The 21,565-nt window shown below is 42.8% G+C and overlaps 1 protein-coding gene across 3 annotated transcripts in view; it reads right to left on the reverse strand.

Moving 5' to 3' along the window:
* CLIP3 (CAP-Gly domain containing linker protein 3) overlaps positions 1 to 21,565 on the reverse strand; it is a 78,468-nt gene that overhangs the window by 35,386 nt on the left and 21,517 nt on the right. For all 3 annotated transcript variants that reach the window (XR_010085275.1, XR_010085274.1, XM_063431244.1), the window contains exons 2-8: positions 21,121 to 21,262; positions 16,628 to 16,767; positions 12,186 to 12,279; positions 9,952 to 10,113; positions 8,592 to 8,710; positions 4,004 to 4,240; positions 3,313 to 3,448 (exon numbers count right to left, since the gene is read on the reverse strand). Coding sequence is in view for 1 of the 3 variants with exons in the window: in XM_063431244.1 (XP_063287314.1) it covers positions 3,313 to 3,448; positions 4,004 to 4,240; positions 8,592 to 8,710; positions 9,952 to 10,113; positions 12,186 to 12,279; positions 16,628 to 16,767; positions 21,121 to 21,256 (1,024 nt within the window). In the remaining 2 variants the exon portion in view is untranslated. The remainder of the gene's footprint in view (positions 1 to 3,312; positions 3,449 to 4,003; positions 4,241 to 8,591; positions 8,711 to 9,951; positions 10,114 to 12,185; positions 12,280 to 16,627; positions 16,768 to 21,120; positions 21,263 to 21,565) is intronic.

Below are 21,565 nucleotides of genomic sequence, written 5' to 3' on the forward strand. Positions count from 1 at the left end.
CAGCTCAATATACCTAATATGTACAATTATATTATGTTACTATTCTCAAATAGTTACTTCATTGCACTGTCACTGTGTGTCAAGTCTTGCACCAACTCATTCCTATTGCTATTACCCTGTGATAGCTATTCTGTTGAGGGTATGTTGTCTTAGCACTAAAACCTTATTGCCACTTAAAAACCAGTGCCAGTACAAGCTATTACTATAAGGTTGACGGTACTCTGTCGCTACTCACACCAAGCCCTTCCCTTAAACTTGTAGATAAGATGCATTCTAACTATCTGTCTATTATACTAATAATTTGTTAGCTTTGTGACTCACCATCTTATCCTGCGAATATTTGTTTTTAGGAATTCACTGCTTAGTAACTTTCTTTTTATACAAGCTTTTTTACACTACTGAATCAAGTACCCGGGCAACAACGCTGGCTAAGGATGATGAGCGTTAAAGTTCTGTTTGTAATCATGGTAACCTCAAACCATGCATACTGGATATTGCCAGGCAAATGGTTGGAACACAAACACTTCCCTCCCCCTTCCCTCTGAGCCCCAATTATGCGGATACAAGGGCAGAGTGGGAGACAGCCATGGCCAGCTGTGCTACATCCGGACACTGATTCAGTAAATACACTCCTGTGGTGCATATTTAATTTAATTTGAGTGTTCAGTTTGTTTTGGTGGGGTCTGGGGTATATATTCTCTTGTCTGCACATTTGTTACATGTTACCTGTTCTGATGAAAGCTCCATGTTGGAGCTGAAACGTTGATATTTTATATGGAATAAATAAAAGCTAAATTTTACTACTTCAACCAAGTCCCAGGAGTGCGATTGTATCTACACCCATATCTACCTTTGCCACAACCAGCACCGGGCACTACAAAAGTCTTCTTGGAGTGCAAGCTACTGCGATGTGTGTATATATATATATATATATATATATATATATATATATATACACTACTCAAAAAAATAAAGGGAAAATTTAAACAACACAATGTAACTCCAAGTCAATCAAACTGTCCACTTAGGAAGCAACACTGAGTGACAATCAATTTCATATGCTGTTGTGCAAATTGGATAGACAACAAGTGGATATTATAGGCAATTAGCAAGACACCCCCAATAAAGGAGTGGTTCTCAGTTCCTATGCTTCCTGGCTGATGTTTTGGTCACTTTTGAATGCTGGCGGTGCTTTCACTCTAGTGGTAGCAGAGACGGAGTCTACAACCCACACAAGTGGCTCAGGTAGTGCAGCTCATCCAGGATGGCACATCAATGCGAGCTGTGGCAAGAAGGTTTGCTGTGTCTGTCAGCGTAGTGTCCAGAGCATGGAGGCGCTACCAGGAGACAGGCCAGTACATCAGGAGACGTGGAGGAGGCCGTAGGAGGGCAACAACCCAGCAGCAGGACCGCTACATTCGCCTTTGTGCAAGGAGGAACAGGAGGAGCACTGCCAGAGCCCTGCAAAATGACCTCCAGTAGGCCACAAATGTGCATGTGTCTGCTCAAACGGTCAGAAACAGACTCCATGAGGGTGGTATGAGGGCCCGAAGTCCACAGGTGGGGGTTGTGCTTACAGCCCAACACCATGCAAGACGTTTGGCATTTGCCAGAGAACACCAAGATTGGAAAATTCGCCACTGGCACCCTGTGCTCTTCACAGATGAAAGCAGGTTCACACTGAGCACATGTGACAGACGTGACAGAGTCTGGAGACGCCGTGGAGAACATTCTGCTGCCTGCAACATCCTCCAGCATGACCGGTTTGGCAGTGGGTCAGTAATAGTGTGGGGTGGCATTTCTTTGGGGGGCCGCACAGCCCTCCATGTGCTCGCCAGAGGTAGCCTGACTGCCATTAGGTACCGAGATGAGATCCTCAGACCCCTTGTGAGACCATATGCTGGTGCGGTTTGCCCTGGGTTCCTCCTAATGCAAGACAATGCTAGACCTCATGTGGCAAGAGTGTGTCAGCAGTTCCTGCAAGACGAAGGCATTAATGCTATGGACTGGCCCGCCCGTTCCCCAGACCTGAATCCAATTGAGCACATCATGTCTTGTTCCATCCACCAACATCACGTTGCACCACAGACTGTCCAGGAGTTGGCAGATGCTTTAGTCCAGGTCTGGGAGGAGATCCCTCAAGAGACCATCCGCCACCTCATCAGGAGAATGCACAGGCGTTGTAGGGAGGTCATACAGGTACGTGGAGGCCATACACACTACTGAGCCTCATTTTGACTTGTTTTAAGAACCTTACATCAAAGTTGGATAAGCCAAAGTTGGATAAGCCAACTTTTCCACTTTAATTTTGAGTGTGTCTCCAAATCCAGACCTCCATGGGTTGAAAAATTTGATTTCCATTTTTTAATGTTTGAGAGATTTTGTTGTCAGCACATTCAACTATGTAAAGAACAAAGTATTTCAGAAGAATATTTAATTAATTCAGATCTAGGATGTGTTATTTTTGTGTTCCCTTTATTTTTTTTGAGCAGTGTGTGTATATATATATATATATATATATATATATATCTCATATATATCATATAAACTGGGGGGGGGGAACATTTATAAAAAAACAAATAAAAACGCTAACTTTGACCAGCGTTTGTGACTAAGTGGCTACTACCCCAAATGGAATACCCTGGGTTATCTACATTTAAAAATGTTATGCCACGATGGGGTTATTTCACATTCCTGGGCTACCATATGGTCTTAAAAGGCAACACAGACCCAGGAAACAAATCTGGCAAACTGAATTGGGCAAGCCCTATATTGATCCTGTAACTTTCCAAAACACCATAAAACCTGTACATGGGGGGTATTGTTATACTCGGGAGACTTCGCTGAACACAAATATGAGCGTTTAAAACAGTAAAACTTATCACGACGATGAAATCACCAGTAAAAAAAGCAGTTTTTGTGCAAAAAACAAATATGAACTTTGGCAAGCATTTGTGGCTACTACAAAAGACTGGACATACCCCATTTTGAATACCGTGGGTTGTCTACTTTTACAAATGGTATGCCATGATGGGGTTAATTTTTATTTCTGGGCTCACATAATATCCACTGCTGGTGTACTCACACATTATCTATTGCTCGTGTACTCACACCATACTCACTGCTCGTGTACTCATCCCCATACACTACTAGTAAACTCACAACATACTCACTGCTAGTGTACTCATCCCCATACACTGCTAGTATTCTCTCCACCATAAACTGCTAGTAAACGCATGAGAGCTATTTATCACTTTTGTAGAAACTCCTCCAATCTTCTGTTGGGGTACCATGGTATGAACTTAAACTCACCATGTTTGGGGGGGCAGATGAAATAATGGATTCCCCCAACACTCCCATCATTCTTTCCATCTGGATCGTCCAGCTCTACTCCCACCCACTGACCGCTGGCGAACTCTGTAGCACCGCAGAAACGCAAAGTGCCAGCCTGCAGGGTACAGGAAGCGAGGACATGAGACTTATATCATAATACTAATTATAACATGAGATACAATACTCCATGCTGCCGGTGTGTAATATGTTACAATACTCCATGCTGCCAGTTTGTAATATGTTACAATAATCCATGCTGACGGTGTGTAATATGTTACAATACTCCATGATGCCGGTGTTTAATATGTTACAATAATCCATGCTGATGGTGTGTAATATGTTACAATACCCCATGCTGCCAGTTTGTAATATGTTACAATAATCCATGCTGACGGTGTGCAATATGTTACAATACTTCCTGGTGTCGGTGTGTAATATGTTACAATAATCCATGCGGCCGGTGTGTAATATGTTACAATAATCCATGCTGACGGTGTGTAATATGTTACAATACTCCATGCTGCCGGTGTGTAATATGTTACAATACTCCATGCTGCCGGTGTGTAATATGTTACAATAATCCATGCTGACGGTGTGTCATATGTTACAATACTCTATGCTGGTGTACTGTAATTTGTTATACTGTGATTGACAGATATGGGTGGCATACCTTCTCAGTGTCAACCAGTACCCTGTCACCCAGTCGCAGCCCCAGTGATGCCAGCATTAGGTTGCCAGGAATGTTGTCATAGTTGGGCAGCGTGATCTTAGGTAGGTTACAGGTCAATGGCACCGCATCCTGCAAGATCTGTTTCAGTTCCTTAGCAATCATTGCAGACTCCGCTTTATCTAACCCCATGTCCATAGGATCAGGCACGACCTCAGCTGGGGCCTGACCTTTACTATTCTGTGAACATGTGGAAAAAAATACTTTATCCTCACTTCATATTGTAATATTATGACATCCCAGCACATATACAGCCCCTTCCTTTAATAGTATTATACCCCATCATCAGGGCCAGATTAAGAGCCCAGTGGGCCTGGTGCTGACAATTATGATGGGCCTAATTACAAAATCTTATCGACCAAAAACACTAAAACAGTCCTACCTCCTAAGCGTCATGTATCTGATGGAGATGGTGCTGGAGGGAAACTCATAGGATACAGCTATGAGAAAACACATAACCTATGCTAATCTCACGCTTTCATCTTTCAAGTAAACCCATAACCCCTAACAGCAGTGTCCAGTAAAGCATTAAGCCTATGGATGGGGTAAAAGGGTGGGCCACTGACACAAATCATGTAGCCAGAACTGCCGAAAGGGGCGAACATACACAAAAAGGGGGCATGTCTATGTCCCAATGAATCCCAGTGTCCCCATGTCACTAGGACACTAGGGGACATTGAGAGACATTTGGACACTGGGAGACATGAGGACACTGAGATACTAGGGAACACTGGGAGACCTGGGGACACTGAGACTCTTGGGAACACTGGGAGACATGAGGGGACACTCGGAGACATGGGGCACTGAGACACTGTGATACATAGGGGACACTGTAGACTTGATAAAAACCTGGGTACAGGTCAAAACGTTGTGGTGTCCAATAAACCTGCTTAAATCTATCACAGTGAGTGCCTGAGATTTCTTTATTTTATACTAGGGGACACTGAGACACTTGGGGGCACTGGGAGACTAGGGGATTCTGAGAGACTAGGGGACACTGGGAGACATGGAGCACTGAGACACTCTGATGCATAGGGGACACTGTGATACATAGGGGACACTGGAGACTTGATAAAGACATGGGTGCAGGTCGAAACGTTGTGGTGTCCAATAAACCTGCTTACGGTAAATCTATCACCGTGAGTGCCTGAGATTTGTTCTTTTATACTAGGGGACACTGAGACATTAGGAGACATGGCGACACTGGGAGACATTGGGACACTGGGAGACTAGGGGACTTTGGTCGACTAGGAAACACTGAGGCACTAGGGACACTGGCACACTACGGACATTGAGGGACACTGGGAGACTTTGGGATACTGAGATACTAGGGACACTGGGAGTGCCCCATGTCTCCCTGTGTCTCTCAGTGTCCCCTAGTGTCTCAGTGTCCCCATGTCGCCCAGTGTCCCTTAGAGTCTGTGTCCCCATGTCTCAAAGTGGTCCGATGTCCCTAGGACAATAGGTGACACTTAGAGACATTGGGACACTGAGAGATACTAGGGGACTCTGGGAGACCAGGGACTCAGACACTAGGGACATTGAGAGACACCAGGGACACTGAGAGACATGGGGACACTGAGACACTAGCGACTCTGGCTGGGAGACATGGGGACACTGAGAGACTAGGGGCCACTGGGAGACATGGGGCCACTGTGTCCCTAGTGTCTCAGGGTCCCCATGTTCCCCAGTGTCCCAATGTCTCAGCGTCCCCTAGTCTCTCACCGTCCCCATGTCTCGCAGGCTCGGAGCTGCTGTCTGGACTCTCTGTGCAGAGCTGCTCCCTGGCGGATCAGTGTGTAGAGAGCGGCAGGGAGGGAGATGCTGTAACATTTTATCCCTGCCTCTCTCCACACAAACAGCGACCCCTACTGTCCGGCGCTGGTATTGCAGAATAATAATGTTTATACTGAGACAGACATTTGTATTGCTGGTATTACTGCAATACCTGCACTGGCTAGGCACCCTCAAACACCTGAGAAATACCTGGCAACCATAAGAAAAACATGAGAAATACCTGGCAACCCTAAGAGTAGTATGTAAAAAAAAAAAAAAAAACATTTTTTTTTTTAAATCAATGGGCCTATTCCATGGGCTTGGGCCTGGAGCTGCAGCTCCATCAGCCCCTATGTTAATCCGGCCCTGCCCATCATATATACAGCCCCTTCCTCTAATACTATTATCCCCCGTCACATATACATCCATTCCTCTAATCCTATTATCCCCCGTCACATATACAATCCATTCCTCTAATCCTATTATACCCCATCACATCTACAATCCATTCCTCTAATCCTATTATACCCCATCACATCTACAATCCATTCCTCTAATCCTATTATACCCCATCACATCTACAATCCATTCCTCTAATCCTATTATACCCCATCACATCTACAACCCATTCCTCTAATCCTATTATCCCCCGTCACATCTACAATCCATTCCTCTAATCCTATTATCCCCCATCACATATACAATCCATTCCTCTAATCCTATTATACCCCATCACATCTACAACCCATTCCTCTAATCCTATTATACCCCATCACATCTACAATCCATTCCTCTAATCCTATTATCCCCGTCACATATACATCCATTCCTCTAATCCTATTATCCCCGTCACATATACAATCCATTCCTCTAATCCTATTATACCCCATCACATCTACAACCCATTCCTCTAATCCTAATATACGCCATCACATCTACAACCTATTCCTCTAATACTATTATACCCAGTAACATATACATCCCTTTCCTCTAATGGTATTATACCTCATCACATATACATCCCATTCCTCTAATCCTATTATACCCCATCACTACTACAACCCATTCCTCTAATTCTATTATACCCCATCACATATACAGCGCCTTCCTTTAATACTATTATACCCCATCACATATACAGCCCCTTCCTCTAATCCTATTATACCTCATCACATACACAGCCCCTTCCTCTAATCCTATTATACCCCATCACATCTACAACCCATTCCTCTGATCCTATTATACCCCATCACATACACAGCCCCTTCCTCTAATCCTATTATACCCCATTAAATATACAGCCCCTTCCTCAAATACTATTATACCCCATAACATATACAGCCCCTTCCTCTTATTCTATTATACTCCATCACATATACAACTCCTTCTTCTAATCCTATGTACCCTATTACATGTATAGCCCCTGCCTCTAATCCTGTTATACCCCATCACATATACATCCCCTTCCTCTAATCCTAATATACCCATCACATATACATCCCCTTCCTCTGATCCTATTATACCCCATCACATACACAGCCCCTTCCTCAAATCCTGTTATACCCCATCACATATACAGCCCCTCCCTCTAATGCTATTATACCCCATCACATATACAGCCCCTTCCTCAAATCCTGTTATACCCCATCACATATACATCCCCTCCCTCTAATGCTATTATACCCCATCACATATACAGCCCCTTCCTCTAATCCTATTATACCCCATCACATATACAGCCCCTTTCTCTAATCCTATTATACACCATCACAAATACAGCCCCTTTCTCTAATCCTATTATACCCCATCGCATATACATCCCCTCCCTCTAATGCTATTATACCCCATCACATATACAGCCCCTTTCTCTAATCCTATTATACCCCATCACATATACAGCCCCTTCCTCAAATCCTGTTATACCCCATCACATATACAGCCCCTCCCTCTAATGCTATTATACCCCATCACATATACAGCCCCTTCCTCAAATCCTGTTATACCCCATCACATATACATCCCCTCCCTCTAATGCTATTATACCCCATCACATATACAGCCCCTTCCTCTAATCCTATTATACACCATCACAAATACAGCCCCTTCCTCAAATCCTGTTATACCCCATCACATATACATCCCCTCCCTCTAATGCTATTATACCCCATCACATATACAGCCCCTTCCTCAAATCCTGTTATATCCCATCACATATACATCCCCTCCCTCTAATGCTATTATACCCCATCACATATACAGCCCCTTTCTCTAATCCTATTATACACCATCACAAATACAGCCCCTTCCTCAAATCCTGTTATACCCCATCACATATACAGCCCCTTTCTCTAATCCTATTATATCCCATCACATATACAGCCCCTTTCTCTAATCCTATTATATCCCATCACATATACAGCCCCTTTCTCTAATCCTGTTATACCCCATCACATATACATCCCCTCCCTCTAATGCTATTATACCCCATCACATATACAGCCCCTTTCTCTAATCCTATTATACCCCATCACATATACAGCCCCTTCCTCTAATTTTGTTATACTCCAACACATATACAGCCCTTTTCTTTAATCCTATTATACCCCATCACATATACAGCCCTTTTCTTTAATCCTATTATACCCCATCACATATACAGCCCCTTCCTCTAATCCTATTATATCCCATCACATATACAGCCCCTTTCTCTGATCCTGTTATACCCCATCACAAATACAGCATGGACTCTACTTACCCTAACGGAGGGGTTTGCCCCATGCTCCAGCAGACATTTCACGGCTCCAAGACACAGGTTGGAGGCAGCGATGTGCAGAGCGGTACCGTGACTAAAATCACTGCAGGTGGAGTTCAGCACTAGCCAGAAACAAAGAATCAGAGGAAAAATCAACCCCTCCTATAATCTAACCATGCTGTATTACCATTGTCATTAATACTCCTCTTGTATGTAACTAAAACACATTTACTCCATATAACTGTCCCTCTAATTCCTTCTATTACTCCATATAACCCTCCCTATAACTCCTCCTATTACTCCATATAACCCTCCCTATAACTCCTCCTATTACTTCCTATAACCACTTCTATCACTCCATATAACCATCCATATATATCCTCCTATTACTCCATATACCCTCTCCCTATAACCCCTCCTATTACTCCATATAACCTCTCCCTATAACTCATCCTATTACTCCATATAACTCATCCTATTACTCCATATAACCCTCTCTATAACTCCTCCTATTACTTCCTATAACCACTTCTATCACTCCATATAACCATCCATATATCTCCTCCTATTACTCCATATACCCTCTCCCTATAACCCCTCCTATTACTCCATATAACCTCTCCCTATAACTCCTCCTATTACTCCATATACCCTCTCTATAACTCCTCCTATTACTCCATATAACACTCCCTATAACTCCTCCTATTACTCAATATAACCTCTCCCTATAACTCCTCCTATTACTCCATATAACCCTCCCTATAACCCCTCCTATTACTCCATATAACCATCCATATATCTCCTCCTATTACTCCATATACCCTCTCCCTATAACCCCTCCTATTACTCCATATAACCTCTCCCTATAACTCCTCCTATTACTCCATATAACCCTCCCTATAACCCCTCCTATTACTCCATATAACCCTCCCTATAACTCCTCCTATTACTCCATATAACCCTCCCTATAACTCCTCCCATTACTCCATATAAGCCTCCCTATAACTCCTCCTATTACTCCATATACCCTCTCCCTATAACTCCTCCTATTACTCCATATAACCCTCCCTATAACTCCTCCTATTACTTCCTATAACCACTTCTATCACTCCATATAACCATCCATATATCTCCTCCTATTACTCCATATAACCCTCCCTATAACTCCTCCTATTACTCCATATAACCCCCTCTATAACTCCTCCTATTACTCCATATAACCCTCTCTATAACTCCTCCTATTACTCCATATAACCCTCCCTATAACTCCTCCTATTACTCCATATAACCCCCTCTATAACTCCTCATATTACTCCTTATAACTATTTTATCGTACTCTGATCATTCCTGATAAAACTCTCACCTTTAGGTTTTGACGCTTTCAGTAAAATCCGCAGGAGTTCTGGGACATCAAAGTACGCAGCATAGTGCAAAGCATTCATGTTTGTCCAGCGACTGCGCAGGGTGATGTCCGCACCCAAGAGAAGAAGCTGATTTGAGAGTCTGACTGCAGCAGCTGGATCTCCTACAGGACATGTTATTATGTAAAGTGCAGTGCACACTGCTAGTTTGTAAGATCATATATATTTACGGTAGATATAGTTTAAAGAGGAAGAATACATTGAAATATGTAACATTTTATGTATGTGTTTAGGGGGTTATGGAGTACACTAACAGTATATATATTACCCAGGCTGTGTGCTGTATGTATTTAGTGGGTTATGGAGTATACTAACAATATATATATTATCCACGCTGTGTGCTGTATGTATTTAGGGGGTTATGGAGTACACTAACAGTATATATATTACCCAGGCTGTGTGCTGTATGTATTTAGTGGGTTATGGAGTATACTAACAGTATATATATTATCCACACTGTGTGCTGTATGTATTTAGGGGGTTATGGAGTATAGTAACAGTATATACAGTATATTATCCACGCTGTGTGCTGTATGTATTTAGGGGGTTATGGAGTATACTAACAGTATATATATATATTACCCACGCTGTGTGCTGTATGTATTTAGTGGGTTATGGAGTATACTAACAGTATATATATATTACCCACACTGTGTGCTGTATGTATTTAGGGGGTTATGGAGTATAGTAACAGTATATATATTACCCACGCTGTGTGCTGTATGTATTTAGTGTGTTATGGAGTATACTAACAGTATATATATTACCCACGCTGTGTGCTGTATGTATTAAGTGGGTTATGGAGTATACTAACAGTATATATATTACCCACGCTGTGTGCTGTATGTATTTAGTGGGTTATGGAGTACACTAACAGTATATATATTACCCAGGCTGTGTGCTGTATGTATTTAGGGGGCTTTGGAGTATACTAACAGTATATATATTACCCACGCTGTGTGCTGTATGTATTTAGTGGGTTATGGAGTACACTAACAGTATATATATTACCCAGGCTGTGTGCTGTATGTATTTAGGGGGCTTTGGAGTATACTAACAGTATATATATTATCCACGCTGTGTGCTGTATGTATTCAGTGGGTTATGGAGTATAATAACAGTATATATATTACCCACGCTGTGTGCTGTATGGAGTATACTAACAGTATATATATTACCCAGGCTGTGTGCTGTATGTATTCAGGGGGTTATGGAGTATAGTAAAAGTATATATATTATCCACACTGTGTGCTGTATGTATTTAGCAGGTTATGGAGTATACTAACAGTATATATATTACCCAGGCTGTGTGCTGTATGTATTCAGGGGGTTATGGAGTATAGTAAAAGTATATATATTATCCACACTGTGTGCTGTATGTATTTAGGGGGTTATGGAGTACACTAACAGTATATATATTACCCACGCTGTGTGCTGTATGTATTTAGTGGGTTATGGAGTATACTAACAGTATATATATTACCCACGCTGTGTGCTGTATGTATTTAGGGGGTTATGGAGTATAGTAACAGTATATATATTACCCACACTGTGTGCTGTATGGAGTACACTAACAGTATATATATTACACACGCTGTGTGCTTTATGTATTTAGTGGGTTATGGAGTATACTAACAGTATATATATTATCCACGCTGTGTGCTGTATGTATTTAGTGGGTTATGGAGTATAATAACAGTATATATATTACCCACGCTGTGTGCTGTATGGAGTATACTAACAGTATATATATTACCCAGGCTATGTGCTGTATGTATTTAGGGGGTTATGGAGTATACTAACAGTATATATAATACCTACGCTGTGTGCTGTATGTATTTTGGGGGGTTATGGAGTATATTATCAGTATATATAATACCCATGCTGTGTGCTGTATGTATTTAGGGGATTATGGAGTATATTAACAGTATATATATTACCCACGCTGTGTGCAGTATGTATTTAGTGGGTTATGGAGTATACTAACAGTATATATATATATTACCCACGCTGTGTGGAGTATGTATTTAGTGGGTTATGGAGTATATTAACAGTATATATATATTATCCACACTATGTGCTGTATGTATTTAGGGGGTTATGGAGTATATTAACAGTATATATATTATCCACACTATGTGCTGTATGGAGTACACTAACACAGATGATACATTACCCACACCATGTGCTCCTGCTTTGCAGGCATAATGTAATAAAGTCATATCAGTCAGTCCATCTCTGTCGTTCACATGGCAACCTCTCTTCAGGATCTGGAAGAACAGGCAGTGATTTAGCTTCTATGAAGATCCCAAAATCTACCCAACACCTCAGACACCAGTACTGGGTATAAACATAACCTGCACCTCAGACACCAGTACTGGGTATAAACATAACCTGCACCTCAGACACCAGTACTGGGTATAAACATAACCTGCACCTCAGACACCAATACTGGGTATAAACATAACCTACACCAATACTGGGTATAAACATAACCTGCACCTCAGACACCAGTATTGGGTATAAACATAACCTGCACCTCAGACACCAAAACTGGGTATAAACATAACCTGCACCTCAGACACCAAAACTGGGTATAAACATAACCTACACCTCAGACACCAATACTGGGTATAAACATAACCTACACCAATACTGGGTATAAACATAACCTGCACCTCAGACACCAAAACTGGGTATAAACATAACCTACACCTCAGACACCAATTCTGGGTACAAACATACCCTACACCTCAGACACCAATACTGGGTATAAACATAACCTATAACGAGGGCACCAATACTGGGTATAAACATAACCTATACTGAGGGCACCAATACTGGGTATAAACATAACCTGCACCTCAGACACCAAAACTGGGTATAAACATAACCTGCACCTCAGACACCAATACTGGGTATAAACATAACCTATAACGAGGGCACCAATACTGGGTATAAACATAACCTGCACCTCAGACACCAAAACTGGGTATAAACATAACCTGCACCTCAGACACCAATACTGGGTATAAACATAACCTACACCTCAGACACCAGTACTGGGTATAAACATAACCTGCACCTCAGACACCAAAACTGGGTATAAACATAACCTGCACCTCAGACACCAGTACTGGGTATAAACATAACCTGCACCTCAGACACCAATTCTGGGTATAAACATACCCTACACCTCAGACACCAATACTGGGTATAAACATAAACTATAACGAGGGCACCAATACTGGGTATAAACATAACCTATACTGAGGGCACCAATACTGGGTATAAACATAACCTATACCGAGGGGAATTAAAACTGGGTATTGTGGCGAAACCAGCTTCGCCACTGTGAACTGGAGAGGCCTGGTTGCTAGCCTTCTGCCCTGCGACTACGGCCCCTGGACATATTGCTCTATAAAACTATATTTGGGCATGTAATGATTTATATTACTGCTACTGGGCCTTTAAGGGCCATCCGTGAACTTATTGGGACTTTTGTGATATTGTACCTTTAAGACTGTAGAACATGGTACTTTAACCCTGCTTAATATCCTGTATGTATTTATGTGTTGAGCTAACCTGGGATATAGATATGCAGTATTCATCTGACTGTTCGGTAGAATCACTCCATTCAGTATATTGAGTGAAACTACCGAACAACCAGACCACCCAGGAATAAGTGTGCCTCCAATTACCGTTTGCAACAATGTTGCAAACAGGTAATTGGCAATCTATGTAATGTATTCTGTGTCCTCTGGGTGGCCACCATTCGGGAGCCGAACACGTGGCGGCGGCCATCTTAAACTACCGAACAGCGGTGTTTTGCCGTCGAGTGTCTGGAACTGAAATCGGACACTCGACTAGGCAAACACCGCTGAGACCTCCAGACTTCCAGGATTCCGCCGTTCGGGGCCAGTGTAATCTCCGCCTTCTGGGAACTCATACTCTGCCATCCTGGGGACACACTGAGCCGCGTACCACTGTAGCGCCTGGTACGCGTCGTCGAGCGTCAGTTCTGCGTATACTAGAATCTCGAGTCTAGTCACCCACTTTTCCTCGGCCTGTGTTCTCAGGAGGGGCCTCCGCTCTGCCATTCTAGCCAGGATTCGCTGCCTTCTGCTGCGGCGCCGATCCCCTCGTGAATACTGTACTTCTTCTAGGGCTTCGTCCCATAATCTGGCTCTGGCCGTCTCTCTGTACCTCATCTTGTGCTCCTCTGGGACTACTCCAGACCCCAGGCGTACGTAACTGTACACTGTATCTTGAAGCTTCTTCTCTATTTTCCCGAATTCCTTCGTAGATAGGGTCGCTGTACGGATACTAGCGTTGCCCTCAATTTGTAATCCAGAAATGGTGTTGTCTGTAGCTGTCCCTCTGGTTGTAGGAACGATCCCGCCGCTTGCCACCAATTGTAACGGACCGTTTCACACACAAGAGGGTAAAACCCAGTTTAGGCGATAATCCCCTTTCCAGATGCACAGGCAGCTACTGCAAACACCATTCTCCCGACTGGAGACACACGAACACTGGATCCGAGAAACCTTTTAAATTCTCCCAAGCATATGAATGCTGTAGACCATTGAATAGGAACCATACGAATAGGCTTGTACTCCTAGCAGTCAACTGGAACAGCATGCAATAAATCCTTCCCCCCAATAATGAGACGACACATCACTTTGAGGGTAAAACAGGAACTCTCGACTGGGACACCCAGCCTGGCTTTTATTACAAACAGGTACATACAGGACACTCCCAGGGGGAGGATGAAATTAACCAATCACATGGATGTACCTCCCACACATTTCCTCCCCTTAGGTTAGCACTTAACATAATTATACCGTACACCCTTTTCCCCCATTTCTGGATGTACCCCAAACACATATGCCACACCTCTAAAACAGGTATCCCCTGATAGCCCTATTTCAGGGGGACAACATATTAAAAAATCAGGTCATTCGGATGAATGGTTCGGGAGATATGGGTTTCCAAAGATTTGACCGACCGCATGGGTAAAGTATCCGAAAACAGTTCCATGCCTTTTGGCCCTGCGGTCGGTCACAAACAAGTGAATGAAACAGACGAATTACTGGTGTTATAGAGACTAAGGGAGATTCGCATGAATCCCCTAGTTCGTGAGTTTCTTTCTACCGAACGGCGGGCCGTTCGGTAGTTTCCCCACGAAATCCTGGAAGTCTGGAGGTCTCAGCGGTGTTTGCCTAGTCGAGTGTCCGATTTCAGTTCCAGACACTCGACGGCAAAACACCGCTGTTCGGTAGTTTAAGATGGCCGCCGCCACGTGTTCGGCTCCCGAATGGCGGCCACCCAGAGGACACAGAATACATTACATAGATTGCCAATTACCTGTTTGCAACATTGTTGCAAACGGTAATTGGAGGCACACTTATTCCTGGGTGGTCTGGTTGTTCGGTAGTTTCACTCAATATACTGAATGGAGTGATTCTACCGAACAGTCAGATGAATACTGCATATCTATATCCCAGGTTAGCTCAACACATAAATACATACAGGATATTAAGCAGGGTTAAAGTACCATGTTCTACAGTCTTAAAGGTACAGTATCATAAAAGTCCCAATAAGTTCACGGATGGCCCTTAAAGGCCCAGTAGCAGTAATATAAATCATTACATGCCCAAATATAGTTTTTATAGAGCAATATGTCCAGGGGCCGTAGTCGCAGGGCAGAAGGCTAGCAACCAGGCCTCTCCAGATCACAGTGGCGAAGCTGGTTTCGCCACAGGTATAAACATAACTTATACAGAGGTCACCAATACTGGGTATAAACATAACCTATAACGAGGGCACCAATACTGGGTATAAACATAACCTATACCAAGGGCACCAATACTGGGCATAAACATAACCTATACCGAGGGGAATTAAAACTGGGTATAAACATAACTTATACAGAGGGCACCAATACTGGGTATAAACATACCCTTTACCGAGGGCACCAATACTGGGTATAAACATAACCTACACCTCAGGTACCAATACTGGGCATAAACATAACTTATACCGAGGGCACGAATACTGGGTATGAACATAGCTTTTACTGAGGGCACCAATACTGAGTATAAACATAACCTATACCGAGGGCACTAATACTGAGTATAAACACATGTTAATATATGTTAATACTGGGTACAAACATAACCTATACCGAGGGCACCAATACTGGGTATAAACATAGCTTATACTGAGGGCACCAATACTGGGTATAAACATAACCTGTACTGAGTATAAACATAACCTATACCGAGGGCACTAATACTGAGTATAAACATAACCTGTACCAAGGGATCGGTGTGGCACAAGTATCCGGCACTGTTTATAAGACCTTTTAGTCTAGTTTATATTTAATGGGTGGTGACGTCATTGTCTTTCAGATGGCTGTATATCCAGGTTTTACCCTGTGTGGCTGCTATTTGTAATATTTTATGGCTTCCATAAAGCATCGTATATTCGAGGAATAGTACACAGAGAAACCAGAGGTGAAATGCTCTACCTCTCCTAAAGGTGGTGAACTCTAGCTGTCCAAGAGGTGACAGACTCCAACTGCCTTAGAAGTGACAAGCAGTGCACTTGACTTACCTCACTGCCAATTATGTCAATTTTGTGCTGAACCTGTGGAACCCACTGCCGGATAATGGCAAATAGCTGTGGAACACTGGTCTGGGGGTCATAGAGTATCTCCTTGCATGCCGGGTCGTTGGGGTCAAAGAAGGTGAAGGCTGTGAAAGGATAATGGGGAAACATTGAAGAAGAGAAAAGGAGAATGTGACATTTATGACAACATGTGTTTCTGTAGTATAAACTGCAAAAAATCCATACAATCCTAAATCCATACAATCAGACCACCATCTTGTAGCAACATTCACTAAATATCCTAAATCCATACATCAATCCCCTATCTCCTAATTTCATACAGTATGAGAAAGAAGCCCATCACCTAATGACAATGAGACCTCACCATCTTATAATTCCATACAGTATGAGAACCATATCACCTAATGACAATGAGACCCCATCATCTCTTAATTCCATACAATATAAGAACCCCATTGTCACGCCAAGCGTGCATGTATGTACGTATTGGGGAATTGAGATGCAGCATAATACGTAAACCAACCCAATTCAACCCCCTTCCAAAATAATGACAGACAACGTAGTATGGATGAAACAGGCCATAGCATTTATTATAGCATATGACAAATACTGTATAACACATCCATAATTTATTTAATAATTTCTCTTCTTTTCTGTAACCAAAACGTTAAACATAAATAACCATAACTTAACATATATATAACTTAACACATAGTGTCATACAGTGAACCCAACCGTCCTTGCCAATAAACTGACCATGCGCCTATGTACCACTTCCTCTCACCTCCCCCTCGGCATAAACTCATTTCCTTCCAGTGCTTGCCACCAGCCGACCTAATCCACGCTCGATGAGCACGACATCCCAGGTAACCTAAGGTAAACTCTTAAGGTAAACTTGTTCACTTCATTCCACATAATTAACATAACCATCTCAAACTTAATTGGCTAGCTGCGACTAAATAAACTAATAGGGCGGGTGGGAGGGAAGCTGTTTGCTGGCCCGAATCCCAAGTGGCACTGAGGTAAGACCTCCCCCCACTAACTCACACAGAACATAATCCCACCCACACATTCCTTCCCAACCAATCCCACGCCTCTATCCCCACACTCATACATGTGCCCTTGTCCGCTTAGCTGCGCTATCTCCCCAGGGCCTTAATTCATTGTTGCACAATAGAACATTGCCATTACCTTGTAGTAGGCTGCGTTCATGACAAATTGGTGGCATAGCGGTGGGATAACTAAAAAGATTTTTAATCTTTTTGTACCAGATTTTAGTGTTTCTGGATTTGTGACAAACTGCCCTTCCCACGTGAGTTTGCCACAAGCTTGCCAGCCTCCTGCCCACAGACTATGGGCCCTGCAGGGAAACCTGTAAAAGACTACCGAAGTTGACCGACCGTTAGCACTGATTTCATGGAACTGTTTGGGGCATGGGACCAAGGCATATATAATATATTTACACCCCAATAGTCCCCACCTACAGCTGGGAAGCCCCGGCTGAGGTACCCCCTGGGGGAGTACATCTTGTAGTGCCAATGGCACAAGTTTATTTGGATTGGGGAGCGGGGAAGGGTTTCAGAGATGTGGGGGTAGATGAGAATATCCCTGCAAATGTATTACTTGGCACTGACTTAGGTTAATTGTTATCCCAGTATGTGCCTGAAAGTAATGTGTTATCAACCCAAGCCTCGTAAGGGGCCTTCTGTGCAGAGAGCAGTATGTAAATGTTTACATAGACTACCTTGCTGGGAGGGAGGGCAGAATGAGCATGTGTGCGTGTCTGTGCCCAAACAAGAGGTGTCTGCAATATCATGTGAGAGTGTGCCAATGGTGCATAATTAATTGCTGCACAATAGAATAATGCCATTTAATGTAATTTGTGTAGTGCAAGGTTGGAATGTGAAGGGGGGCAGATGGGGGTAGATGGTTTGCAACATGGATTGATCCTTTGATTAATCAAAGGCTATGCAGGGTGTGAGATTCTACACTTGAGATGCCTGGATGTCTAATTCCAATGTAAATTAGCTGACTACAGCCACATGGCCTCTACCTCTTAATTGATTAGTTAATTTCTTTGATATGTTAATGTTCATTAGCCTTGTGTTCAAGTATCATATCCAAACGAAACATTAATATGTACCTACAGTATAATAATCAAGCCTCATTTTTATTATATTTAGAATGGGACAAGCACAATCTTCTAATCAAGCCCAAACATGATTTGCGTAACTGAACCATAGGGGAAGGGATTGTGATGTCCGCTATATTGGGTCACCAGTAGGGAGTGTGACATATCTATGGAATGGAAAGATGTTAACAAATTTATAGATGCAATTATTATTTCTGTGGCAAGTACATAAGAACCAAATGTTTCACCACCGCAACTACATCACGCACACTCTTGAAGTAGGGTGCGTTCGTGACACCCATCATCTAATGACAATTAGACCTCCTCATCTCCTAATTCCATACATTACGAGAACCCCATAATCTAAAGACAATGAGATCCCCTCATCTCCTAATTCACTATAGTATGGCAATGAGACCCCATCAGCTCCTAATTCTATTCAGTATGAGAACCCTCCTAATGACAATAAGACCCCCTCATCTCCTAATTCCATACAGTATGAGAACCCCAAACCTAATGACAATGAGACCCCCTCATCTGCTAATTACATGCAATTTGAGTACTCCATCATCTAATGACAATGAGACCTCCTCATCTCCCGATTCCACACAGTATGAGAACACTTTCACCTAATGACAGTGAGACCCCTTTCTTCACCTTATTCACTATAGTATGAGAACCCCAACAACTAATGACAGTGAGACTCCCTCATCTGCTAATTTCATGCAGTATGAGAACCCCATCATCTAATGACAATGAGACCCCCTCCATTTCCTAAACCCATAAAGTATGAGAACCCATCACCTAATGACAGTGAGGCCCCCTCGTCTCCTTATTCAATACAGTATGAGAACCCCATTGTGACGAGAGCAATCTCGCCACATTGCATTGGAGAAGCCTGGCTGCCCGCCTGCTGCCTTTGGACTATGGCCCTGGGAGATTTGGGCCCTTTAAAAACAGTATTCGGCCATACCAGAGTGTATGTCACTCATTCTGGCCCTTTAAATACAGTGGGGTCATTTGGTACTTGCCCTGTGTGAGCTGTGGTAACCCAGATAGCTATGCCATGGAGCCTATTCGTGTGATTAAAGACTTTGGCTCCATGGCGATTAAACTGTATTCGGTTGGTCTGAGTGCCATTCACCTAATAATGTGCACTCAGACCTGAGCTATCTGGGGATATGTGAAATGTCTGTGTGTTATGTGTAAAATGTGACTTTATGTATTTTAAAGTGTTTTATGTCGTTTTGCAACCATGTGGTTAATGGAGTCTGCCTCTAGTCCTGGATAATTGGATTACTTCCCCCCATTGTCTCCAGGATAGAGGGCCCTGTAAAACCATGCTTCCAAAAGGTGAAATGCACATTTGTACTAACTTTTGAACCCCTGGTCCAATTCGTATGATTTTTGAGTATGTTGTTCCCCTGAATGGATTGATTGTGAATATGTATTTTTATGCGAATGTGATGTATATTTTGGGAGTTATGAATGTTGTGTAAAAACTGTATTTTCCCTACCTATGATAATTGTATTTTCCTGTGTGTACAGATAATTAGTTTACAGGTAGAGGGGAGGGCTATGTGTGGGATGTAACTATTGTGTGATTGGTTAATGTACGTTACTGTGTGTGTCCCTCCCCTTCATGGGAGCACCTAATAAAAAGGGCTGCAAGCTAGCAGCCAGAGAGTTCTATTTTTAACCTCAACTTGAGTCCTGTCTCTTATTGGGGGAATCTGCTACAAGGGATTGCTATGCTAGGCATATTCCCTTGCTATAATCACTGAGCTCTTGTAAGAGCTTGTTCCTGCTTCGTTCTGAAGGGAGATAGCTGCAGCCTGCGGTGCTTATGGTGTCTGGTGGAGTGCTTGGAGTCCTCTGGAAGCGCTAGGAGCATCCATTAACGGAGGTACCCAGTCGGGGTGCCAGGTGATCCGTTACACCCATCATCTAATGACAAGGAGACCCCCTCATCTCCTACTTCACTATAATATGACAACCCTATCATCTAATGACAATGAGACCCCCTCATCTACTAATTCCATACAGTATGAGAACCCTATCACCTAATGACAGTGAGACCCCCTCATCTCCTTATTCAATACAGTATGAGAGCCCCATCATCTAATGACAATGAGACCTTATCATCTTCTAATTCCATACAGTATGAGAACCATATCAACTAATGATAGTTAGACAGCCTTATCTTCTATTTACATAGACCAAAAACTCCTAGTTCCTTGAGTTATACCCCTAGCGGAACCACTGAGCCCTGGCTTTGCTCTTTTCTGTCTCAATATGAACGTGGTGTAGCCCCTTGTCCTGAGTTAAAGGAGCACTACATACTTACAATAATCCTTTGGGAGTGGTGCTGGAGCTGAAGGATGAACCACAGGTCTTCTGCGTTTTTCTACAATGGGGCTCTGAAACTCCAAGGGGCGCTGAGTGTCCTCAGACGCAGAATCTGGGAGATCCTCCCTCGTCATGCTTTCCTTTTAAGAAAACAAAGACAGTTATACAACGTAGGGTCCCAGTTCAGACCAGAATGCTCCCAATAATGTGAAATACTCCAGAATACACTCCAGAAGATATATTAAAATGATGATCATGATTGTGCATTTAATAACATATAGAACCAAACCATTACAAACAGGAGAAAAATACACAATATTCAGAATTACCATCTAGTCTATGTAACCTGTGTACAGTTAGGGCTCACTTAGGACAGGACCTAAAGACCGTCAGTATGGCCCATACTCTCATTTGTCTCATCTCCCTATATACCCTGTGCTCAC

Source organism: Pelobates fuscus, chromosome 9 (assembly GCF_036172605.1).
Source record: "Pelobates fuscus isolate aPelFus1 chromosome 9, aPelFus1.pri, whole genome shotgun sequence".
Taxonomy (NCBI): Eukaryota; Metazoa; Chordata; class Amphibia; order Anura; family Pelobatidae; genus Pelobates; species Pelobates fuscus.